This window comes from Corythoichthys intestinalis, chromosome 15, assembly GCF_030265065.1.
Source record: "Corythoichthys intestinalis isolate RoL2023-P3 chromosome 15, ASM3026506v1, whole genome shotgun sequence".
Lineage (NCBI taxonomy): Eukaryota > Metazoa > Chordata > Actinopteri > Syngnathiformes > Syngnathidae > Corythoichthys > Corythoichthys intestinalis.
Window position 1 is genome coordinate 21,634,788 of NC_080409.1, and position 24,320 is coordinate 21,659,107.

General features: G+C 39.8%; 1 protein-coding gene across 2 annotated transcripts in view; it reads left to right on the plus strand.

Annotated features, from left to right (window-relative positions):
* LOC130931092 (peroxidasin) overlaps window positions 1–24,320 on the plus strand; it is a 93,401-nt gene that overhangs the window by 50,799 nt on the left and 18,282 nt on the right. For both annotated transcript variants that reach the window (XM_057859585.1, XM_057859584.1), the window contains exons 12-19: window positions 2,422–2,534; window positions 3,901–4,057; window positions 7,808–7,916; window positions 12,946–13,103; window positions 15,780–16,786; window positions 16,858–17,354; window positions 17,446–17,580; window positions 20,956–21,164. In XM_057859585.1, the coding sequence (XP_057715568.1) occupies window positions 2,422–2,534; window positions 3,901–4,057; window positions 7,808–7,916; window positions 12,946–13,103; window positions 15,780–16,786; window positions 16,858–17,354; window positions 17,446–17,580; window positions 20,956–21,164 (2,385 nt within the window). The remainder of the gene's footprint in view (window positions 1–2,421; window positions 2,535–3,900; window positions 4,058–7,807; window positions 7,917–12,945; window positions 13,104–15,779; window positions 16,787–16,857; window positions 17,355–17,445; window positions 17,581–20,955; window positions 21,165–24,320) is intronic.

The window sequence follows — 24,320 nt, forward strand, 5'->3', positions numbered from 1 at the left end:
TCTTCCCAGCCAGGTGTAGGTCTACAATTTTGTCTCTGGTGTCCTTTGACAGCTCTTTGGTCTTGGCCATAGTGGAGTTTGGAGTGTGACTGACTGAAATTGTGGACAGGTGTCTTTTATACCGATAATGTGTTAAAACAGGTGCCATTAATACAGGTAACGAGTGGAGCCACGTTAGACCTCGTTAGAAGAAGTTAGACCTCTTTGACAGCCAGAAATCTTGCTTGTTTGTAGGTGACCAAATGCTTATTTTCCACTCTAATTTGGAAATAAACTCTTTAAAAATCAAACAATGTGATTTTCTGTTTTTCCCCCCACATTTAATCTCTCATGGTTGAGGTTTACCCATGTTGACAATTACAGGCCTCTCTAATCTTTTCAAGTAGGAGAACTTGCACAATTGGTGGTTGACTAAATACTTATTTGCCCCACTGTATATGCTTGTGTTTGATTTCAAAGTATATAAAATATTAAGAAATATCAAAATATTAAATCATTCTGGTGTTATCTGTTTAAAGTAGAATTAGTGTACGTTTGGGTGTCTTGCAGCTTCATTTCTCATGTGTATGTTGGCATGTTTGGGGGGCGGGTGAGTTGCGGAAATTACAAACATGGCATTACCGGTAAATAGGGAAGCTTGTCAGTCTATCATCTTACAGGACTCTATGTTTTTCTAAGTGGTAATGGCTGTTAACATGGCTTAAAGTATACGTTTTTAATGGCTCCACTTGTAAAATTGTGCAAAAGGCCACAATCGTGGTGATGGTGTGTGATGAATGTGGAATGTGTAGACATGCTTTGTGCATTATAATCTGACACATTAAAAAAAGAAAGCACGAATTGGTAGGATGCAACTACTTTAAAGGCCTTTTATTAAATTATTTATTTTTAATTGTATTAATTATATTTGCACAGCGTGTCCCTGAAAATTGATAATGCTCTTGTGGCACTTGAAGCTGAAGCAAGCCAGGATATTTATCCCATGTTGATTGGATTGTTGAATATGGAATTACAGGAGTGCCAAAATTTAAAAGATAAATGAATGTATTTTTTAATTTTGGCAATCCTGTGATTTCATAGTCGAATGCCCATAACTACTGCTTGCTTTGAGAGAGTTCAGCTCTGATTCATAGACAGTTATTAGTCAAAACCACAAACTTGGAAGAGGGGTTAGTCGGATTTTCCCATGGCCAGGTGGCTCTCTATTGGAGCATGGGAACCTTGCAAGAATTTGAATGCAGTGTGTGTTGGGTGCAAATTGTTGCAAACTCCCTCCAAACACCTCTGCTTTTAGGATGTCATCTCAGCTCGCAGACAGTACAACACAATGACTCATTCTTTAACAATCCTACAGACCTCATTTGTGTGTATGATAGCGATGTAGTCCAAAGGGAACCCAAGGTTTGATGATCAACTCAATACGTAAATGAAAAACAGCTGTTTTACCCACGTCATATTCAAATATTCACTTGCATGCAACCATATGTGCATTTTTCTTAAGGTTTCTGTAGTGCAGTTGCTCACACAGCACTTTCTATGCCATCTGTTATAAAACTTTAACAAGAAAAAACAACTAAACAGCTTATTTTGGGCTAGCACCAAGGTTCAACCAGGATATTTTTTTTTAAGGGGGAATTCCGGTGCAGATATGAATATCACATTCCTGAATTGTTTGCGTTATTTTTCCCCAAAAAACCTTATCTATAAAAATGGAGCTGATTTTTTTTTTTTTTTTTTTTTTTTTTTTTTTGTAAATAGGAGCTATGAAGGTGCAAAAATAATTTATCCACGTCCCGATACGTAATACTTTTTTTGGATCCTTACGTGTTGCTATTTCTTTCGTAAGCTTCAGTAAAAGACCTGACCTTGAGAATTTAAGGGAGCTCTTGCGTCGAATTCCAGTTTTTCCCCTTTATAAAAGGCTTCAATTTATTTGAACTACATCGTACAGTATTTCGGAACCAGGATTATGCCATGTTCAGGCTCTTTTGTTACAATTAACTTGTAAACAGTGTACAGTGTGCACATTTCCTGGTCCTTTTCCAGCTGGCTGCCGTCCTTCGACTATTACGGTATATACAGTATACAAATAGTTTTTAACAGTAATTTTTTGTCATTTTCATGGAAATAAGGATCAAATGGAAAGGCTTGAATGACATTTTGTGCATTTTCAATGTGAATTATCTTGCAAATCTGGTAAAAGCACATAAAATATTTTTTGGGATTATGGTTAATGTTTTTCTATCTCTAATGAAAGAGAAATATTGTTTGGTGTACTGTATTTTCTGATCTGACCATAACAGCAGACTTTCTTATGTTCTTGTCTGCAATGCTTGGTTTCAAAATGTACTTTACCTGTACTGTACTGGAGTTATAATCATTAACACCTGCACTTGTGTTTGTGTGTTCTAACTCATTCAGTAACGCCTGCTTTCACAAATACTCCAAGAGACATGACAGTAGAATCTGGTCAGGACGTCCAGATTCCTTGCAGCGCTCAGGGTCATCCACAACCTATCCTTACCTGGAACAAGGTTAGATGCAAAGATATATTTGTCGTAGTAACATTGTCCGCTCTGGGAGCCAGGAGCTGAAAGCTGTGTTCCTCTTCAAGGCTATCTGTTAGGTCAAGTGATGCATTGGTCAATTAATGCTCACCGTTTACCTAAACGCAAAATCAGTATCATCATTGTGCAAAATTTAAGGTTGACAAAGTCAAGAAAAATATTTTCTGTTCCAATTGAAATTCTATGGATGTGCTCCAAAAAGTCATCTATTGCAAGTGAGGCAGCTTCCAATGTCACACAGTGTTGATAAGTAGAAATGTCATAATTGTAGTGGCGTAACTGATGTTTAATTTCATACTGGAGCTGAACGATATTGGAAAAAATTGGAAATGACATTGCGACCTTTGGGGGGTTTGCAATATATTGCGATATTAAAACTAGAAAAATTTTCACCCGATGACTTGAACAGCTCGGTTTGGGAAGACTTTGGTTGATTTACTATGACTACATTGTATTGATTAGAGATGTCCCGATCAGATCACGTGATCGGAAATCAGGCCGATCGCCCCATTTTTCAAGGATCGGAATCTGTTGAAAAGAATCAGGCTTTGTTTTTCTGCTGCATGCTCGTACAGCCTCTCACCCTCCCTCCTACTATGCAGTACGACCAAATTGTTTTCTTGGTCACCAGTGCAGCTGGCGTTTGGTACTTAAAGTTAACGATGATTGACAGGTTTGTAGCTTTGATCTAGACAGAGATGCCTCGTTAGCTCTACGATCAAAGGCGTAAATGTGTTAATCATCGTTAAGCTTGGTACACAGTCTGAAGTGTGCTGTGGCAACTCATTTATTGTGTAAGTGAGAGGCTGTTCTCGGCAGCGTGAACGTCAAAACAAAAACAACAAAGAAAACAAATCTGTATCAGATCGGGACTCTGCGGCAGATTCTCAAAATCTGGTGAATCTGACTCCGATGCCAAAATATGCGATCAGGACATCCTTAGAATTCATATAATAACGTTTAATCCAGGCTAAGGGGGTTTATCTGTGAATGATGAAGATTGGTGTATATAAAAGGGGTCCAGGTAGCCTTGTCTCTGCACAACTGCCGCTTTTATGAAGAAAAACAAAAGTTTACATTTAAAAAATAAAACAAACAAAAAAGAAAACAATCGCAGGGTTCGCCTGTGTTGGGACTATTGCGCACGTGCACATTGCGATGGCGATGTTCAAATGATGTTATGCAGGCCTATTTCACACTTTGTGCATGGACAGACACCCCAGACATGTTTAAAAGTCTATTTTACATTTTTTTTAAAACTGTACATGCTAGCTCGCAGGGTCCTGACTTTCCCTTATGTCTGATCTTCCCAACTTCATCTTCTACCTCCTAGGATGGCTTACAGGTTACAGAGAGTGGTAAATTCCACATCAGCCCTGATGGGTATTTAGAAGTAAAGGATGTCGGCACGGCTGATGGAGGCCGCTATGAGTGCGTAGCCCGCAATGCCATTGGTTATGAGGTTACTAGCATGGTGCTAACCGTCACAGGTAAGAGGACACAAGGGTTTTTTATTCATTTATTTATTTGATTATTTATTTTACATTGTTTTGTAACGTCACAGAATGAAAGTCATTGTGAATGCTTTTCTATTCAGCTTTACCCTTGATAACAATTATTGACTGAAAGATAGTTTTCCGTGCTGTGACAATTCAAACTGACGCAGTTTCTTTTGCTTTCTTTGGGCGGTGATTATTATAGTCATGTTACTGTAAAGTCCACAGAGTGAGACACCCAAGTGTGACGGAGTTAAATTCTAAAGCAGTAATATCAGATTGTTGTCAGCGCTTATCTTTCAGCTGGGATATCTCAGTACTATTTTAATATATCATAAACTGTTTAAAAGTGTTCTCCTTTTGTTGGACTATTATACCTATAAATGGAGTTTTTTATTTACACAGTGCAATTGTCTAGTTGCAACAGGTTTCTTGAAAACAATTTTTTGGTTTGAAACTAAGCCTGAGCGATATTGGAAAAAACTATTTTTGCAATTTTTTGGGGTGTGGGTTGCAACATATTGCGATTTTATATTGATGACTTGAATAGCTGTTTGGAAAGACTTTGGTGGACTCACCGTGACCGCAGTGTATTCATTTAATACCGTTTGATATGTGAATGATGAAGATTGCTGTATAAAGGGATTCAGGAAGCCATGTCTGCACAAAATAGATGATTTATTGAACATGGTATTTTACGCTTCAACAACAGTAAATACATTCAATGACAAAGAGTAGGTGCCTTAGTTCCCCGAGTTGTTAAAAAAAATACAACAATAAATTAAAAACGTCTGTAAAATAACAACAAAGTTGTAAACATATTTGAACAAAAATATTAAATATGACAAATAAAAGAGCTGGTACAATAGATAGTTTTTCATATACTAAAACAATAAATACAAACCTCAGTAAAACAATAACAAAGTTGTGAAAATATTTGAATTTAAATATTAAATCAGACAATAAAAGTGCAAGTGCATTAGTCCCCTGACTTGTTTACAAAAATATAACAAATATAAAACTGCAAAACTGCAACAAAGTTGTAAAAATCTTAAATATGAAAAATATATGTGCAGCTGTACTATACCTCTAAGTTATTTGAAAAATACAATTTACAATAAATATAAAAGAAACAGAAAAACTAAATTGAACTTTTAAATAATTGAACTGAATAACAGAACCATTTTAACTTCCAAATTTCTTGCCTTTCTGATAGATGTCACAGGAATAGAAGAAAAGACATTCCTGCAGCTGTGTTTGTATTTGTCTGCATATCGGCCACCTTCCTCGCTCAGCAATTCGTATTTTAATTCCAAGAATACTGGTTTATCCACCGCTGCTTGAGACAAGAACGTTGGCACGTAACAATGTTCCCATTTGTACTAAAAAGCCTCTCTGAGGGGGAGCTCGTAGTAGGAATGCATAGTTACTTGCAGGTATATTTGCATTTCAAATGGTTGAACATGTTCGAAGTATCACTTCGTGTTGAGGCAACCACAGCGAGGCCCTCTTGACAGGGCTGTTTTTTTGTTCCTTATCATCTTGCCGATAGCCAAAATACTTCCAAATTTCGGATGTTGATTTTCTTTTGGGGACAGTCTTCCATCGCTTCCTTCAACGTGAATGCTGTGCTGGAGAGAAGGAGAGAGACTGTGTCCGGAGAGCATGAAGCAAAACAAAAGTTTGTGGATTCAAAAAAAATGATATAAAATAAAAAACAATCGCACGTTCTTTCGATGGGACCATCGCCCATGCGCACATCACAATGGCGATATTTAAACAATAGTAAAAGTTCAGGGTTATTTGAAACTATTATCTACAGTGTTGTTTAAATGTAGGAGCATTAGGGTCACAGTGTAAAAAAAAGTGATGTAAAAATTAGGGCTGTCAAACGATTAAAATTTTTAATCGAGTTAATTACAGCTTAAAAATTAATTAATCGTATTCAAACCATCTATAAAATATGCCATATTTTTCTGTAAATTATTGTTGGAATGGAAAGATAAGACAAGATGGATATATACATTCAACATACGGTACATAAGGACTGTATTTGTTTATTATAACAATAAATCAACAAGATGGCATTAACATTATTAACATTATGTTAAAGTGATCCATGGATAAAAAGACTTGTAGTTCTTAAAAGATTAATATTAGTACAAGTTATAGAAATGTTGTATTAAAACGCCTCTTAATGTTTTCGTTTTAATAAAATTTGTAAAATGTTCAATCAAAAAATAAACTAGTAGCCCTATTCTGTCCTCAATGTGTGTGAGTACACAAATTGACAGATAGCGAACATAAGTTCCAAAAAGAAATCAGACGGTGTGGCAAAGTTGCATGGGCTTTACTGAAGTCATCTCTTTTTGACAGGAGCACATTTCTTGTATTTTTGTAAAACTGAAAATAACAAGGCAATGTGTCAATAACTTGCATAAATCACAAAATAACATAAAATGTACACACACGTGTCCATTTGAGCAGTAGCACTAGCCAATTAGCTCACAAGCATCTAACAATGTAACTGCATTTCACCATATATGTGAACAAATTCAAATACACATCATCAATAACTATCTAATGCTCATGAATATAAACAAAGGAGGAATATAACTCACAAGCGATGCATGTATTAGACACAAACAGTGTGATGGGGCTATGAGAACTGCCACTGAATACTGGATGCGGACTTTAGCTGGTCTGAATAGCACTGTCTATTAGTGTGTGTTCGCGTCGACATATAATCACGTCAGAAAAGCGCGCCGAAACCCAAATAATCAGCTGCACTGAATCGCCAGCAGAGGGCGACATTACGCCACATAACATATGCAAGTCACACCCAAGCGCCAGCAGAGGGCGGAAAAACTCCATAAAACACAATTAACAAGTTGGCCTTTCACTGTACTGACATTTAAATCTGTCTGAGCGGGCCTAGTGCGTTAATTGCGTCAAACATTTTAACGTGATTAATCAAAAAAATTAATTAACGCCCGTTAACGCGATAATTTTGACAGCCCTAGAAATAGTGATACAGTACCATATAAATGAACTTGACGTTAGAGTTTAAAGGTCCCTTTTAAGAATTAATGTCAATGTTGTTGTGAGAAAAAAAGTTTATGTATTTAATTAGGATTTTTTTTCAGTCTTGCACTATTATTCTTAAAATGCTGGATTCTGCAAGAAGATTGAGCTCAAACATGAGCCCTCAAGGATGAGAAACTGATTATTATATCCAAAGCACTGCCTAGCAAATATAATCACTTGCTGAACCAGTGATAAAACTGATATCAAGTCATTTGGTATAGTCTATGCTAGAAATAGATATTTGAAGCAACATCATGGTACTATGCCAGAAGTTGTCACATCGTTCTGCTGCATCATTTGATTTGATCAAATTCCACTCTGAAATGGATTTCTGCACTAGTCTGAAGAGAGGGGAGGGGCGGTTTCTTTTACATAGACAGTTCTTTATGCATAACGACTGAAAACACTTTTCTTCTAACATTACCAGATTAAGCTAAAGCCAAAGTTAGCAGCTACACATTAAATGAAACTGTTAGAAAACTGATAGCAATTCAATCATTCTGAAAGATCCTGTAAATATCAAGTTTGAGAATTGATTTTAATGTACTCTGTAAGCGGGGTTCATGTGCTTTTCAGATAATCTCTAATATCGACCTTGTTGTATTCATGTCTCATTAACTACAAACAAAAGTCATATGTCTTTTCTTGCAACAACAGTTCCAGCAGTGAGCAGACAGGGAGACACCTTCGTGACCACTTCCCTAGAGCAGGCGATCCGTAATGTTGACAGCGCTATTGAGTCTACAAGGAGACGTTTGTTTGATGGGTAAGATGTGAAAGACTAATCCAACATGCACTTTATTAACCTCAACGTTAGGTACAACTGTACAAGCGCCAACAGAAATTACTTTGCCTATTATTGTGGTTATAATTTGCCCTGCAGCATTGTGCCCTCTTTGTACATGAATGTATAGTAACTTTTTTAACCCACCAATAATTCATACTCATGTTGCTCAAGTTAAAATTACTCTGTGTTTTTGGGACATTTCAATTAATGACTAACATCTTCCAAATTAGTACTGTAATATTCTGTCATACACAACTTTTCAACAGATTTCTTAATAGGTCCAGTGAGTTTAATCATAATCTAGGTTACCAATTTTCTCATCTGACCAGAGTTGCACATTGTGGGGAAGATAAAGAAAGGGTCATAGTCACTGTTGGCAAATTCTTTGTAGTTCATAAATGTTTCCATCCTGTTAAAAAATGCGGTCAGGAGATGTTGCTTGAAATTGACATGCTACACTCGGCTTACTCGTGCATGCACGGTGCATTGAACATGAGCAAACACGTAAACAAGGAACACAATACAACTTAAACAGCTAACCCTTAGGCTCAAATGATCATCACAAAATGATCAGATTAAATTAAACAACAGAAAAACTAAAATATTTGCAATGGCAGTCCAATATACTAAAACCAGAATTAAAATATCAGAATCAAATGTTGTTTTAGCCTGTATTTAAAACTGAGTCAAAATACTGTACTTTTTTGTAACGTACAGTGCTGCTCAAAAGTTTGTGAACCCCCTCAACATTTTGGAATTTTCTATTATTTCAACCTGATTTCCTAATCAATCAATTCAGTAGTTTTTTTTTGTTTTTTTAACAGTTGTGTTGTCGAGACTAAATTAAAAAGAGTTTTCATCAACTGATGTAGGTGCAAAATTGAACTGTTTGGTCACAACCAAAACCGCCATGTCTGGCGAAAAGTCAACACTGCATACCACCAAAAGAACCTTCTCCCAACAGTGAAGCATGGAGGTGGGAATGTCAAGATCTGGGCTTGCTTTTCATCCTCAGGACCTGGACAACTCCACATAGTCCAGGGAATCATGAATTCTGAGGAATATTGTCAAATCCTAGAACATAACCTGACGCCATCTGTTTTGAAGTTAAAGCTTGGCAGAAGGTGGATCATGCAACATGATAATGATCCAAAGCATTCCAGCAATACAACCAAGGAATGGCTGAAAAAGAAGAAGATTCGTGTTCTGGACTGGCCCAGTCAAAGTCCTGACCTAAATCCCATTGAAATGCTGTGGCGGGACCTGAAGCGAGCAGTTCATGCCAGACGCCCATCAAACCTCTCTCAACTGACTGCGTTCTGCAAGGAAGAATGGGCAAAAATCCCCCAAAGTAGATGTGAGAGGCTGATTAGTCACTACAGAAACCGTTTGGTTGAGGTAATCTCTGCAAAAGGAGGCGCAATATCCTATTAACTGAAGGGGTTCACATACTTTTGCACACATGATATCTGACTTTTTCTTAAATCAACCACTTTTGTTAAATAAAGAATGACAATATAACTATTTCTTTTGTTTCAGTCCATTATTTGGAATGTCAGTATTGTGGATTTGGGTATAACTTAACATTTAATAAGGTTATTTTAGTTTTTTTTTACAAAAAATCTGACCATCGCTGTGGGGTTCACAAACTTTCGAGCAGCACTGTATATACAGTGGGGCAAATAAGTATTTAGTCAACCACCAATTGTGCAAGTTCTCCTACTTGAAAAGATTAGAGAGGCCTGTAATCGTCAACATGGGTAAACCTCAACCATGAGAGACAGAATGTGGAAAAAAAAAAGAATCACATTGTTTGATTTTTAAAGAATTTATTTCCAAATTAGAGTGAAAAATAAGTATTTGGTCACCTACAAACAAGCAAGATTTCTGGCTGTCAAAGAGGTCTAACTTCTTCTAACGAGGTCTAACGAGGCTCCACTCGTTACCTGTATTAATGGCACCTGTTTTAACACATTATCGGTATAAAAGACACCTGTCCACAATTTCAGTCAGTTACACTCCAAACTCCACTATGGCCAAGACCAAAGAGCTGTCGAAGGACACCAGAGACAAAATTGTAGACCTGCACCTGGCTGGGAAGACTGAATCTGCAATAGGTAAAATGCTTGGTGTAAAGAAATCAACTGTGGGAGCAATTATTAGAAAATGGAAGAAAAACAAGACCACCTATATTCTCCCTCGATCTGGAGCTCCATGCAAGATCTCACCCCGTGGCGTCAAAATGATAACAAGAACGGTGGGCAAAAATCCCAGAACCACACCGGGGGACCTAGTGAATGACCTCCAAAGAGCTGGGACCACAGTAACAAAGCCTACTATCAGCAACACAATGCGCCGCCAGGGACTCAAATCCTGCACTGCCAGACGTGTCCCCCTGCTGAAGAAAGTACACGTCCAGGCCCGTCTGCGGTTCGCTAGTGAGCATTTGGATGATCCAGAAGAGGACTGGGAGAATGTGATATGGTCAGATAGGAACATAGAAACACAGGTTCTCGTGTTTGGAGGAGAAAGAATACTGAATTGCATCCGAAGAACACCATACCCACTGTGAAGCATGGGGGTGGAAACATCATGCTTTGGGGCTGTTTTTCTGCAAAGGGACCAGGACAACTGATCTGTGTAAAGGAAAGAATGAATGGGGCCATGTATTGAGAGATTTTGAGTGAAAATCTCCTACCATCAGCAAGGGCATTGAAGATGAGACATGGCTGGGTCTTTCAACGTGACAATGATCCCAAACACACAGCCAGGGCAACAAAGGACTGGCTTCGTAAGAAGCATTTCGAGGTCCTGGAGTGGCCTAGCCAGTCTCCAGATCTCAACCCCATAGAAAATCTGTGGAGGGAGTTGAAAGTCTGTGTTGCCCAACGACAGCCCCAAAACATCACTGCTCTAAAGGAGATCTTCATGGAGGAATGGGCCAAGATACCACCAACAGTGTGTGAAAAGCTTGTGAAGAGTTACAGAAAACGTTTGGCCTCCGTTATTGTCAACAAAGGGTACATAACAAAGTATTGAGATGAACTTTTGGTATTGACCAAATACTTATTTTCCACCATGATTTGCAAATAAATTCTTTAAAAATCAAACAATGTGATTTTCTGGGTTTGTTTTCCTCATTCTGTCTCTCGTGGTTGAGGTTTACCCATGTTGACAATTACAGGCCTCTTTAATATTTTCAAGTGGGAGAACTTGCACAATTAGTGGTTGACTAAATATAGCTGGGATAGGCTGCAGCACCTCCGCGACCCTCGTGAGGAAAAGCGGCATGGAAAATGAATGAATGAATGAAGAAATACTTATTTGCCCCACTGTACAGACGAAACATTGTTTATGCATATTGAACAGTTCATTATTGGGACTTGAGAGTAAGCTTTTCATTTATATTTTTCCCAATCAGTCAGCCGGGTCATCTCAAAGATTCAATGAACTGGATAACTGGATTGTTTGAATCCTGTTACAATTTCTATGCATGCATACAGTATTAATCCCCATCAAGGCTGTATTTCAGTACTATTTGGTTCTTTAGATATGCGTTGTTATACAGTGCTGCTCAAAAGTTTGTGAACCCCCTCAACATTTTGGAATTTTCTATTATTTCAACCTGATTTCCTAATCAATCAATTCAGTAGTTTTTTTTTTTGTTTTTTTAACAGTTGTGTTGTCGAGACTAAATTAAAAAGAGTTTTCATCAACTGATGTAGGTGCAAAATTGAACTGTTTGGTCACAACCAAAACCGCCATGTCTGGCGAAAAGTCAACACTGCATACCACCAAAAGAACCTTCTCCCAACAGTGAAGCATGGAGGTGGGAATGTCAAGATCTGGGCTTGCTTTTCATCCTCAGGACCTGGACAACTCCACATAGTCCAGGGAATCATGAATTCTGAGGAATATTGTCAAATCCTAGAACATAACCTGACGCCATCTGTTTTGAAGTTAAAGCTTGGCAGAAGGTGGATCATGCAACATGATAATGATCCAAAGCATTCCAGCAATACAACCAAGGAATGGCTGAAAAAGAAGAAGATTCGTGTTCTGGACTGGCCCAGTCAAAGTCCTGACCTAAATCCCATTGAAATGCTGTGGCGGGACCTGAAGCGAGCAGTTCATGCCAGACGCCCATCAAACCTCTCTCAACTGACTGCGTTCTGCAAGGAAGAATGGGCAAAAATCCCCCAAAGTAGATGTGAGAGGCTGATTAGTCACTACAGAAACCGTTTGGTTGAGGTAATCTCTGCAAAAGGAGGCGCAATATCCTATTAACTGAAGGGGTTCACATACTTTTGCACACATGATATCTGAGTTTTTCTTAAATCAACCACTTTTGTTAAATAAAGAATGACAATATAACTATTTCTTTTGTTTCAGTCCATTATTTGGAATGTCAGTATTGTGGATTTGGGTATAACTTAACATTTAATAAGGTTATTTTAGTTTTTTTTACAAAAAATCTGACCATCGCTGTGGGGTTCACAAACTTTCGAGCAGCACTGTATATGTTTTCCTATATTACCAGACATACAATAAAAAATGCTCATTACCTATACGTGTAACTGCAAGATGTGTGTTTGCTTGACATGTTAAATGAGGTATTCATTTTGGGTTTGGATCCAAGCCATACTATGACATCACTGTACTTACTGAGTAAGAGGAATTTTGTTTGCTCCTATATGGCTCTCAGGAGGGCATGGTTAAACAGGCATCCGTACTGTGTATGTTCACACTTAATGTAGCCACACCCCATGTCTCACTATATTGTACATGAGCACGCATGTATTTAGTCATTCATGTGTCTCGTGTTAATTTATAGTGCTTCTAAGGACGTTTTTGCACTCATCTAAATTGCCATTTCCTGGGTCATCTTCTGTCGTAAGACTGAACCTAATTAAGAAAGAAAACTGTCCAATATACTGTATATAGTTGCTGATATTTTTATTCATTCACTCATTTTTCTTTCCTCTTCAACCTCTCCCTATCCCTCTAGTCAGCCTCGTACCCCAGGAGAGCTTCTTGCACTTTTCCGTTACCCACGTGATCCTTACACAGTGGAGCAGGCTCGTGCTGGCGAGATTTTTGAGCAGACTCTGCTTCTCATCCAGAGCCATGTCAACCAAGGTCTCATGTTCGACACCAGCGGCACTGGTGAGGCTTAATTACCATAATTTTCGGACTGTAAGACGCACCAGACTATAAGCCGCGAAATACCAAGTTTTACACGAAAACATTTGTTCATAAAAAAATCCGCACTGGACTAAAAGCCGCAGTTGTCCTCACTATATTATAGGATATTTACACCAAAAGATATTACCGGTGACGCTATATTTGACAGCGGTATCATAAGACTCATGAGATCATATGAACCACCATGATTCATTCATTGCTTCAAGAAGCTTCATTTGGCCATCACTGCTCCCTTGGGGCAAACAGTCGACCTCTGCTGCCACCTGCTGTCAACACTGTTGTCGTCCAACATGCCTCCTAACATGCATTGCAGCGCTACAGATGTAAATAACTATCAAACTCCTGTTCTGTGCTAATCATTTCTTCATAGTTGTATTGAGTTCATTGTGTCTGCACTTATACATTAGTCGAATTTTTCTTTTATCCCGGACAATAGTTATAGGTGGTTTAAATACCTGACATGTTTCGGCGAACACTTCCGCCTTCATCAGAGAGTCACAGATGTTAGTGTGATGCGTCTTTGTTAGCTAATGGATGAAGGTGTGACTCACCTGTCAGAATGACAGGCGAGTGACGTTGCCGTACGTGAGCGGTATCACGGAACATATCCAAAGAGTCATGGAAAACACAAAAACATAAACACACCGGTTAAACCATAGGTGAAATAAACATCGAAGTTGCTTTGCCACAAGCTTCAACTGCTGGAACTACACTGAAAATGGTAACACGGATTGCTGTCTGTGGTGGTAATTGTTATGAGCTTCCATTCCTCTGGATCCCTTCCGCATCATCAGCAGGCGTCTCAAGGTCTTAGGTGTTTCGCCCCTTAACCTGAACACCTCGCCTGAGTGGGGCAACAAAGACTTTTTAGGCTTCACCTGCGGAAGGGTTCCAGGTGTGGGCTCTCCTAAGCCACAGCCATCGTGAACTGGACTCAGCTGCTGCTGCAATGTCTCCACTTGCTTTCTTCAGTTGCTTGGCATCCAACCCCATTCTCTGGAGAAAGTAACGAATGGACTTTGCTGGAAACCCTCGACAACCGACTTCTATGGGGAAGATGGCTGTGTGCCAGCCTTTTAAAGCTGCTTCGTCTATCAGACCTTGGTATTTAGCTTTCTTCAGTTGATGAGATGTGTCCAGCCGCTCTTCCCAAGGCACTGTGAGCTCAGCCACTATCATGGTTTTTGTGCTTCTGGACAATAGGACCATGTCTGGCCGAAGAGAGGCCGCTACCACATCCTGCGGGAAAACAAGCTTCGTCTTCAGGTCCACTCTCGTCTCCCAGTCAGAAGCACGCTGCAAGATGCACGGGAAGCTTTTAGTTGCTATGTTGGTCTTGGGGGCCTTGCCTCCTTCTCTCACGAAGTCTATAGTTTTAGGCTGTTGCGTCTGCTTGTTGTTAGCTTTAATTCGCTGTTGTTCAACCCAATTTGCGATTTCAGTGAGGACCTTGTCATGCCTCCACCTGTAGCGCCCCTCAGCCAGTGCCTTCGGGCACCCAGTTAGAATATGGCTCAGTGTGCAGGACATTGCACCACACTGATTGCAAGATGGATTACTCTCCAGGCCCCAGGTTTTCAAATTGCTCGGGGTGGGTAACAGATCTGCCACCGACCGCAACAGAAAACTCAATTTTACTTGGTCAGTGTTCCACAGATCCCTCCAGGACATTGATCACTCCTGGGCTTGTTCCCCATGTGTCCATCTGCCCTGAGCTGCAAGCCCTATCGCCTTCACCTGGTGATCTTCTTCTGCAGCATCACAAACTCTTTTTACCACGAGGCCTCTTCTTGCTTTGGGGTCAGCTTTGCTCCATCTGTTTTTGTTGTAGTGCCCGAGACCCAAGCGCACGGTAGTGTATGTGTAAATGAACAGTGGTCAATCCAAACCGGTGCAAAATATTCTCCATAATTGATCCATTTCTACTTTTTATCATGGTTCAGATAGCTGGCAAGCTAGGGCTAAGGTGGGTTGATGCCTCAACTAATCAACTATTAATGAAAGGACTGACACATACTATATGGATGGACATATCATATGATGTTTATAAACCTAAATATAATTGAGAATCTTTAATTACCCTAACAAGCATATTCTTGGGCTGACAAACAGTTGCAAAATTGGGCAATTATATTAGGTTTACTAAAAAATGCAATCAAAATTTTATTTATTAATGTATTTTAAATCAATACATTTAATTGCATGTACTGTCAGCACTACCACTCGTTCCTGGAAAGACAGTTTTTTTTAATATATGTTCCATGCTAGGGCATTTCTACTGCATCAGTTCAGGCAATAAACAAGGTTTGGTCAATCTAATGGTTCCTCATGAAATATTTGCAAGAACCTGCGTACATCCAATTGAGCCCATTAGCACATCACCCAGCAGTAATTCAGTAAAAAATTAATCTTATAGTGTTCTTGTAGCGTCTATAAAGTCTTAAGAAATGTCTTAAAAAGGCATTAAATTTTGTCAGGTAGCTCTTCAAATTCGTTCTTTTTTTTCAACTACGCTGCACTGCATGAAATTGTGTCCGTTTTAGATATTAAATTAGAAAATGAGTTAATAATTATTATATCTGTTGATTTTTGTTTAAACTCACTAAACATCTACCTAAATCCTATATACTCCTACAGAGTTTCGCTACAATGACCTGGTATCCCCACACTTTCTGGACGTTATCGCCAACCTTTCTGGCTGCACAGCCCATCGCCGCATCAACAATTGTTCTGACATTTGCTTCCACCAAAAGTACCGCACTCATGATGGCACCTGTAACAACCTGCAGCACGCCATGTGGGGTGCCTCACTAATCCCTTTTGAACGACTCCTGAGATCAGTCTACGATAACGGCTTTAATCTTCCAAGAGGAGCCACTGGGCAGCCACAAAACAACTACAGGTTGCCTCTGCCGAGGTTGGTGTCCACCACTATGATCGGAACAGAGTCCATCACGCCAGATGATCAATACACTCACATGCTAATGCAGTGGGGTCAGTTTCTCGATCACGACTTGGACGCAACTGTGGCGGCCCTCAGCCAGTCACGTTTCTCCGACGGACAGCTGTGCACTCAGGTCTGCACCAATGACCCGCCATGTTTCCCAATCCTGTTCCCACCCAACGATCCACGGCAGCTGAGAAGCGGTGCCCGCTGCATGTTCTTTGTGCGCTCTAGTCCTGTGTGCGGCAGTGGGATGACATCTCTGCTCATGAATAGCGTGTACCCCAGAGAGCAAATCAACCAGCTCACCGCTTACATCGACGCCTCAAACGTCTATGGTAGTTCACGTCATGAATCTGAGGAGATCCGCGACTTGGCCAGCCAACGGGGTTTGCTGCGACAGGGAATTATCCAGCGGACCGGGAAGCCTCTACTGCCTTTTGCTACGGGACCTCCCACCGAGTGTATGAAGGATGAAAATGAAAGTCCGATTCCCTGTTTCTTGGCTGGGGACCACCGTGCCAACGAACAGCTGGCACTTACTGCCATGCACACAGTATGGTTCAGGGAACACAACCGGATAGCCACAGAGTTACTCAGGCTGAATCCCCATTGGGATGGGGACACAATCTACCATGAGGCCAGGAAGATAGTAGGAGCCCAGATGCAACACATCACATATAGTCACTGGTTGCCAAAGGTAAAGGAAATCCTTTCTTACTTTCTTCGAATTGTATTCGCTTCAAAATCCTCACTATTTCTGTCTTATAGATCCTAGGAGAGGCTGGCATGAAGATGATGGGGCCGTACACAGGTTATGACCCCAATATTAACGCGGGCATCCTCAATGCTTTCGCCACTGCGGCGTTCCGCTTCGGACACACCCTCATTAACCCGATACTCTACAGGTTAGATGAGGACTTCCAGCCTATCACCCAGGGTCACATCTCCCTGCATCAGGCCTTCTTCTCGCCCTTTCGCATCGTGAACGAGGGTGGCATTGACCCATTGCTCCGCGGGCTCTTTGGCGTGGCGGGTAAAATGCGGGTCTCCTCACAACTGCTCAATACAGAGCTGACTGAAAAGTTGTTCTCTATGGCCCACGCTGTGGCCTTGGACCTGGCAGCCATGAACATACAGAGAGGAAGAGATCATGGCATACCGCCGTATAATGATTACAGGACCTTTTGCAACCTGACTTTGGCTCAGACATTCGAGGATTTGAGGAACGAGATTAAGAATCCTACTGTCAGGGAGAAGCTAGAGAGGTGATTTCAAAGCTGTAATCTTTTGAATGAGAAACTGGAACCAAATGCTTAGTGGATTTGAGTCACCCAAACAATATGTACTGTGTGGTAGGCTTTATGGAACTCCTCTGAACGTCGACTTGTTCCCCGCCCTAATGGCAGAAGACCTGGTTCCTGGCAGTAGGCTTGGGCCTACCCTCATGTGTCTGCTGGCATCTCAGTTCAAACGCCTTCGAGATGGAGACAGGTACTGAACCTTATTTACAAAGTGCAAAGAGCTATATAACAAAAAAATACATAAAACACAATAATTATTAAAAAAAGAGAAACAGAGAAACTGCCTCTTGAAAAATACCCTCCCCATGAAATATCTAAACTACGAGTCGCTTGAGTTTGTGAGATGAGAGAGGAACACTGAACAGAGACCACCAGGATGTGAGTCTGAATGTGAAATTTGATAAGTCAACCAATTAGTCTTTTTTTTATACAACCCATATTTTTTAAGCTGCAACGTACTACAGTTAGCTCTTTTATTGCTATTAACAGCACAAGAAGTTCTAGTCCAATTTGACTGGGGGGCTGGCAGCGATCATTTGATCTCATATATGATTGGACGCCTTGCACCATCAATGGCAGCCAAAAAAATATATTGAATACCATTAAATTATAAATAGTGCTGTCAAATTTATCGCGTTAATGGGTGGAAATTATTTTTTTTAATTGATCATGTTAAAATATTTGACGCATTTAACGCATGCGCGGAATGACCCGCTCATGCATCGCCTCAAACAGATTATAATGACGCCCTTTTTTTTTTGGCACATTGAGAGCTAAGAGTCAGAGAATGTGAGTGGACACAGGTGTTCATTGGACCGCGCCGTCTATTGGCATTAATTTTTGGCAAATCATTCACAACAAACACAAGGTGAGGAAGGTGGGAAAAAATGACAGGAGATGATCTTTTTCTTAACGCACTTCATTGAACACAATGCAGAACATACACCATTTGCAGCCACCACTGACAGTCATGGTTGCTCAACTTCCCGTCATGCAGTTGGGCAGAAAAGTTAAGTCGCTACAGTATCATTTGGTGAAGCACAACTAAAGTTATATTCTTATCTCTCAAAAAAAAAAAAAAATCTTCACAAAAAAAAAAGTGCTCAATGCAAAGAGAACTGGCATTCCCAATCAAAATAGCTATGCAAAATACACATAAAACTTACTCAGACTTTGCTCAAACTCTATTCAAACATTTCGTTTAGCTCAACAAATTCACTAGATGGCAATATTTAGTCACTATATACAAACTATCAGAGGTCTCGTACGTTGTGAAGTCAACACTCAAATGAACATAAGGTACAATGAACCCGGAAACTACGGCGTCAGTCAAGGGGCAAAACACACTCGTTGGCTAGATCTTTAATTAATTTAAAACTCGCCATTGACACCTTGTGGTGTATTTCAATCATTACCTTACGTAGTTAAACACACTGTGGAAGAACGGCAGGGAGCCCATGCGACGTCCTTCTCGGCGACGTCAACAATGGCGGGCTATTAGTTTATTTTTTTGATTGAAATGAAAACATTAAGAGGGGTTTTAATATAAAATTACTATAACTTGTACTCACATTTATCTTTTAAGAACTACAAGTCTTTCTGTCCGTGGATCCCTTTAACAGAAAGAATGTTAATAATGTTAATGCCATCTTGTGAATTTATTGTTATAATAAACAAATATAGTACTTATGTACAGTATGATAAATGTGTACCGGTATATCCGTCTTGGGTCTTATCTTTCCATTCCAACAATAATTTACAAAAAAATATGGCATATTTTAGAGATGGTTTGAATTGCGATTAATTACGATTAATTAATTTTTAAGCTGTGATTAACTCGATTAAAAATTTTAATCGTCTGACAGCCCTAATTGTGAAGAAATACCTTTCGATCAAGTGTTTTCAGCTTCTAGTCACAATACGCCTGCGGAGTTCATCCAGTATTGAATTAAGCAAACTAATGTTGGCTGGAGGAGTCAGTGAATGGCTTTCTGAATATTAACCATATTCTTAATGATCAATCAGTCAATTATAAGGCCCGCACCTATAAACTACTGTAACATACCTTGTTGTGTAACAACATACTACGGTAGTACCTCAACATACGATCGCTTTGACACACAATCTTTTCGACATCTGGCGTAAAATTTGACACACCATTTGTTTCTACATCCGCCGACATGCTCGAAATACAATGATTAATGACAGCGCCGCAGTTTCTTTGTTGGCCCGCAAGACTGCGCACGGAGGATTTCCTTGGAAGAGAAATCAACATGGTTTACGAGAATGATAGTGCAGGTGGTGAACAAAAGGAAAAAGGTGAGGCTTACCACTGAAATGAAGATGGAAAGTGTATATAAATATGAGTGTGGTGTGCACCTCCGTGAACTGGCTCGACAATACAGTCATAGAATGTCTACTATCTCGATGGTCCTCCTCCGACCTCCGTTGGCCAGTCTTTATAAGTTAAGGTGACAATTATTATTGTGGTAATATCGCCAAAAAATGGCCAGCTTCGTCAGGTTTTTGATCATTTACTTCAGAACTTCACACACAACATGCCTACTGTCCACTGCGATTGAACATGAAACGTGAAAGTCTGTCAAGTCAGCCACGCTCAGGTACACCATGCAAAACACATTCGCCACATTAAACCCAATTCGTTACATTATTACAGGTATTATTATTATTATTATTATTCCAATTTTTGTTTATAATTTATCTGTTTTGCTCTGTGTAATTGCTATTTGCAATAGTACCAGCAGCATTTATTAAGGATTTAGTTTTGGTTTTCGGGCTGTGGAACGAATTCATAGAATTATAATGTATTCTTATGGGAAACTCCTGCTCGACGTACGACTATTTCGACTTACAAACAAGGTCCTGGAACGAATTAACGTCGTATGTAGAGGTACCACTGCACTTTGACTAATCCATGAGAGAGGCCCGGGACAATTTGATACAGATCTGGGTCATTTACAAATTACATCGAAAATAAGTATTGTCTGATCACTTTTTTTGCTACCGAGTTTAAGTCCAAGTCAGCTGAGTTTGAGGATCTGCCAAGACCAAGTACCGGTACGAGACCTTGGCAATGTATTGAGAAGGCAAAAAGCACAGCCAAATGTAAAATCTTTTCATACTTCTGACATTTTTACTCTTGCATGATGATGTTATCGTTAATTTCCCGCTACAGCTAGATAACATTCTCCTACCAGCAGTGTTTATTTCCGCTTCCAGCTGTGTTGTGATGTTGCATAATACAAAACATTTGTTTCTTTCCTTTGAAAAATCCTCGTACTTCTTGATCATTTTCTTACTTTGTAGTTCTTTAAAAAAACAAAAAAGAAAGAAAATAAACATCTACAAAACCCAATCTTTTTCATCCGATTATGATCATGTGAAAATGATGTGATCGGGTCCAATTTCCGATCATTTGATCGGATTGGGAACATCCCAATCGAATTTGAAAAAATCCCAACTGAAGTGAACCGCACCACAGAGCTTGGCAGAAAAGGGCCTCAAATGTAGTATTTCTAATTGGGCAAATCTTTATGATCTCCAGGTTCTGGTATGAAAACCCAGGAGTGTTCACGCCTGCGCAGCTGACTCAACTGAAGCAAGCCTCTCTGTCTCGGGTGCTATGTGACAACGGAGATAACATCACACGTGTGCAGCATGATGTCTTCAGGGTGGCAGAAGCGCCCCATGGCTACAGCAGCTGTGAAAATATCCCGCAGGTCGACCTGCGCATGTGGCAAGACTGCTGTGAAGGTAGGAATGTTCAGTAAAAATCAAATTTGTACTACCGGTATATATTCTAGGGGTGCACGATATCCATTTTTTGAAACCGATATCAATAACTTCCTGCACCTCAAAGCTGATATCGATAACCGATAAAAAATATATAATTTTTAAATGTATATTTACTAGGGCTGTCAAACGATTAAAATTTTTAATCGAGTTAATTACAGCTTAAAAATTAATTAATCGTAATTAATCGCAATTCAAACCATCTATAAAATATGCCATATTTTTCTGTAAATTATATATATATTCTGTAAAATGTTGGAATGGAAAGATAAGACACAAGATGGATATATACATTCAACATACGGTACATAAGGACTGTAGTGGGCATTTCACTGTACTGTCATTTAAATCTGTCTATGCTGTCCTCACTCCGAAGCGTCTACTTTTTCCAAAGCTAGACAGCTAGTGAACGACGCCTTAATAATCGGACTTCTTCCTTTTTCATCTGATTTATTAATAAAATGGCCTCAAACCATTGTCCTCTTTAGACCGTCGTAAAACTACAAAAAAAAAAGTACACAAGCATTGCATTAGCAACAACGTTAGCTTAGCACGCTATACAGGTTCACTAAACATAAACAAAAAGCGTCTCATACAAAAAATATAACATTTCGCTTACTAACATAATATGTACATCCTTTACAACAACCATACTTACGGACAAATCTTGTCCAACGATCATATAAGCACAACATTACAACGTAGACGTCAGCCCGGGACGTCGTGCAGCCATATTGAACTGACCAGAAAACAATAAACCATGTCGCAAAGCGACCACAAGAGTTGCTGTTAGACAGCACAAAAAGCCTTGCTGTAAAACTTACCAAAAGGCAGAATACTGTCTGAGCGGGACATGTGCGTTAATTGCGTCAAATATTTTAACGTGATTCATTTTAAAAATTAATTACCGCGCGTTGACGCGATAATTTTGACAGCCCTAATATTTACCTGAGTTTTTTAACACCTGGAGGTTAAAAAAAACTAGTGATGGACTCAACATAGATTTGCCTTTGACCTAACCAGTTTCTTTATGATGACATGAACATTATTATAATGAACAAAAAAAAAGACAAGAACAGTCTCGACTTCAAATAAAGTGCCAATATTTATTTTTTCAAATAAATGTAATTTGGGTCAATCACAATCAATTAGTCAATGTCATTGAAGATGTATTCCCTGAACGATGAGCACTGAACTAAAACATAAACCGAACAGGTACAGTGGGGCAAATAAGTATTTAGTCAACCACTAATTGTGCAAGTTCTCCCACTTGAAAATATTAGAAAGGCCTTTAATTGTGAACATGGGTTAACCTCAACCATGAGAGACAGAATGTGGAAGAAAAAACAGAAAATCATATTGTTTAATTTATAAAGAATTTATTTGCAAATCATGGTGGAAAATAAGTATTTGGTCAATACCAAAAGTTCATCTCAATACTTGGTTATGTACCCTTTGTTTTCTGTAACTCTTCAAAAGCTTTTCATACACTGTTGCTGGTATTTTGGCCCATTCCTCCATGCAGATCTCCTCTAGAGCAGTGATGTTTTGGGGCTGTCTTTGGGCAACATGGACTTTCAACTCCCTCCACAGATTTTCTATGGAGTTGAGATCTGGAGACTGGCTAGGCCACTCCAGGACCTTGAAATGCTTCCTACGAAGCCACTCCTTTGTTGCCCTGGCTGTGTGTTTGGGATCATTGTCATGCTGAAAGACCCAGCCAAGTCTCATCTTCAATACCCTTGCTGATGGAAGAAGATTTTCACTCAAAATCTCTCGATACATGGCCCCATTCATTCTTTCCTTTACACAGATCAGTCGTCCTGGTCCCTTTGCAGAAAAGCAGCCCCAAAGCATGATGTTTCCACCCCCATGATTCACAGTGGGTATGGTGTTCTTCGGATGCAATTCAGTATTTTCTCCTCCAAACACGAGAACCTATGTTTCTACTAAAAAGTTCTATTTTGGTTTCATCTGACCATAACACATTCTCCCAGTCCTTTTCTGGATCATCCAAATGCTCTCTAGCGAACCGCAGACGGGCCTGGACGTGTACTGGCTCCAGCAGGGGGACACGTCTGGCAGTGCAGGAGTCCCTGGCGGCACAAAGATTTCTGATAGTAGCCATTGTTACTGTCTGGAGTAGAACCATCCAGAGCCATTGTGCACAGGCGTGTGCTGAAATGGGCTACAGGTGCCGAATTCCCCAGGTCAAGCCACTTTCGAACCTGAAAGAGCGGCAGAAGCGCCTGACCTGGGCTCCAGAGAAGCAGCAGTGGACTGTTGCTCAGTGGTCCAAAGTACTTTTTTCAGATGAAAGCAAATTTTGCATGTCATTCGGAAATCAGGGTGCCAGAGTTTGGAGGAAGACTGGGGAGAAAGAAATGCCAAAATGCCTGAAGTCCAATGTCAAGTACCCACAGTCAGTGATGGTCTAGGGTGCCATGTCAGCTGCTGGTGTTGGTCTACTGTGTTTTATCAAGGGCAGGGTCAATGCAGCTATTTATCAGGAGATTTTGGAGCACTTCATACTTCCATCTGCTGAAAAGCTTTATGGAGATAAAGATTTCATTTTTCAGCACGACCAGGCACCTGCTCACAGTACCAAAACCACTGGTAAACGGTTTACTGACCATGAAATTACTGTGCTCAATTGGCCTGCCAACTCTCCTGACCCGAACCCCATAGAGAATCTGTAGGATATTATGAAGAGGAAGTTAAGAGACACCAGACCCAACACTGTGGATGAGCTTAAGGCCGCTATCGAAGCATCCTGAGCCTCCGTAACACCTCAGCAGTGCCACAGGCTGATTGCCTCCTTGCCACGCAACATTGAATCAGCCATTTCGGCAAAATCATTCCCGACCAAGTATTGAGTGCATAGCTGATATAATTAATTGAAGGTTGACTTTTGTATTGAAAAACTTTTTTGTATTGGTATAATGAAATATGCTAATTTTTTGAGACAGGGAATTTTGTTTTATCTTGACTTTTTTGCCAAAATCATCAATATTAAACCAATAAAAGGCTTGAACTACTTCAGTTGTGTGTAATGAATCTAAAATATATGAAAGTCTAATGTTTATCAGTACATTACAGAAAATAATGAACTTTTTC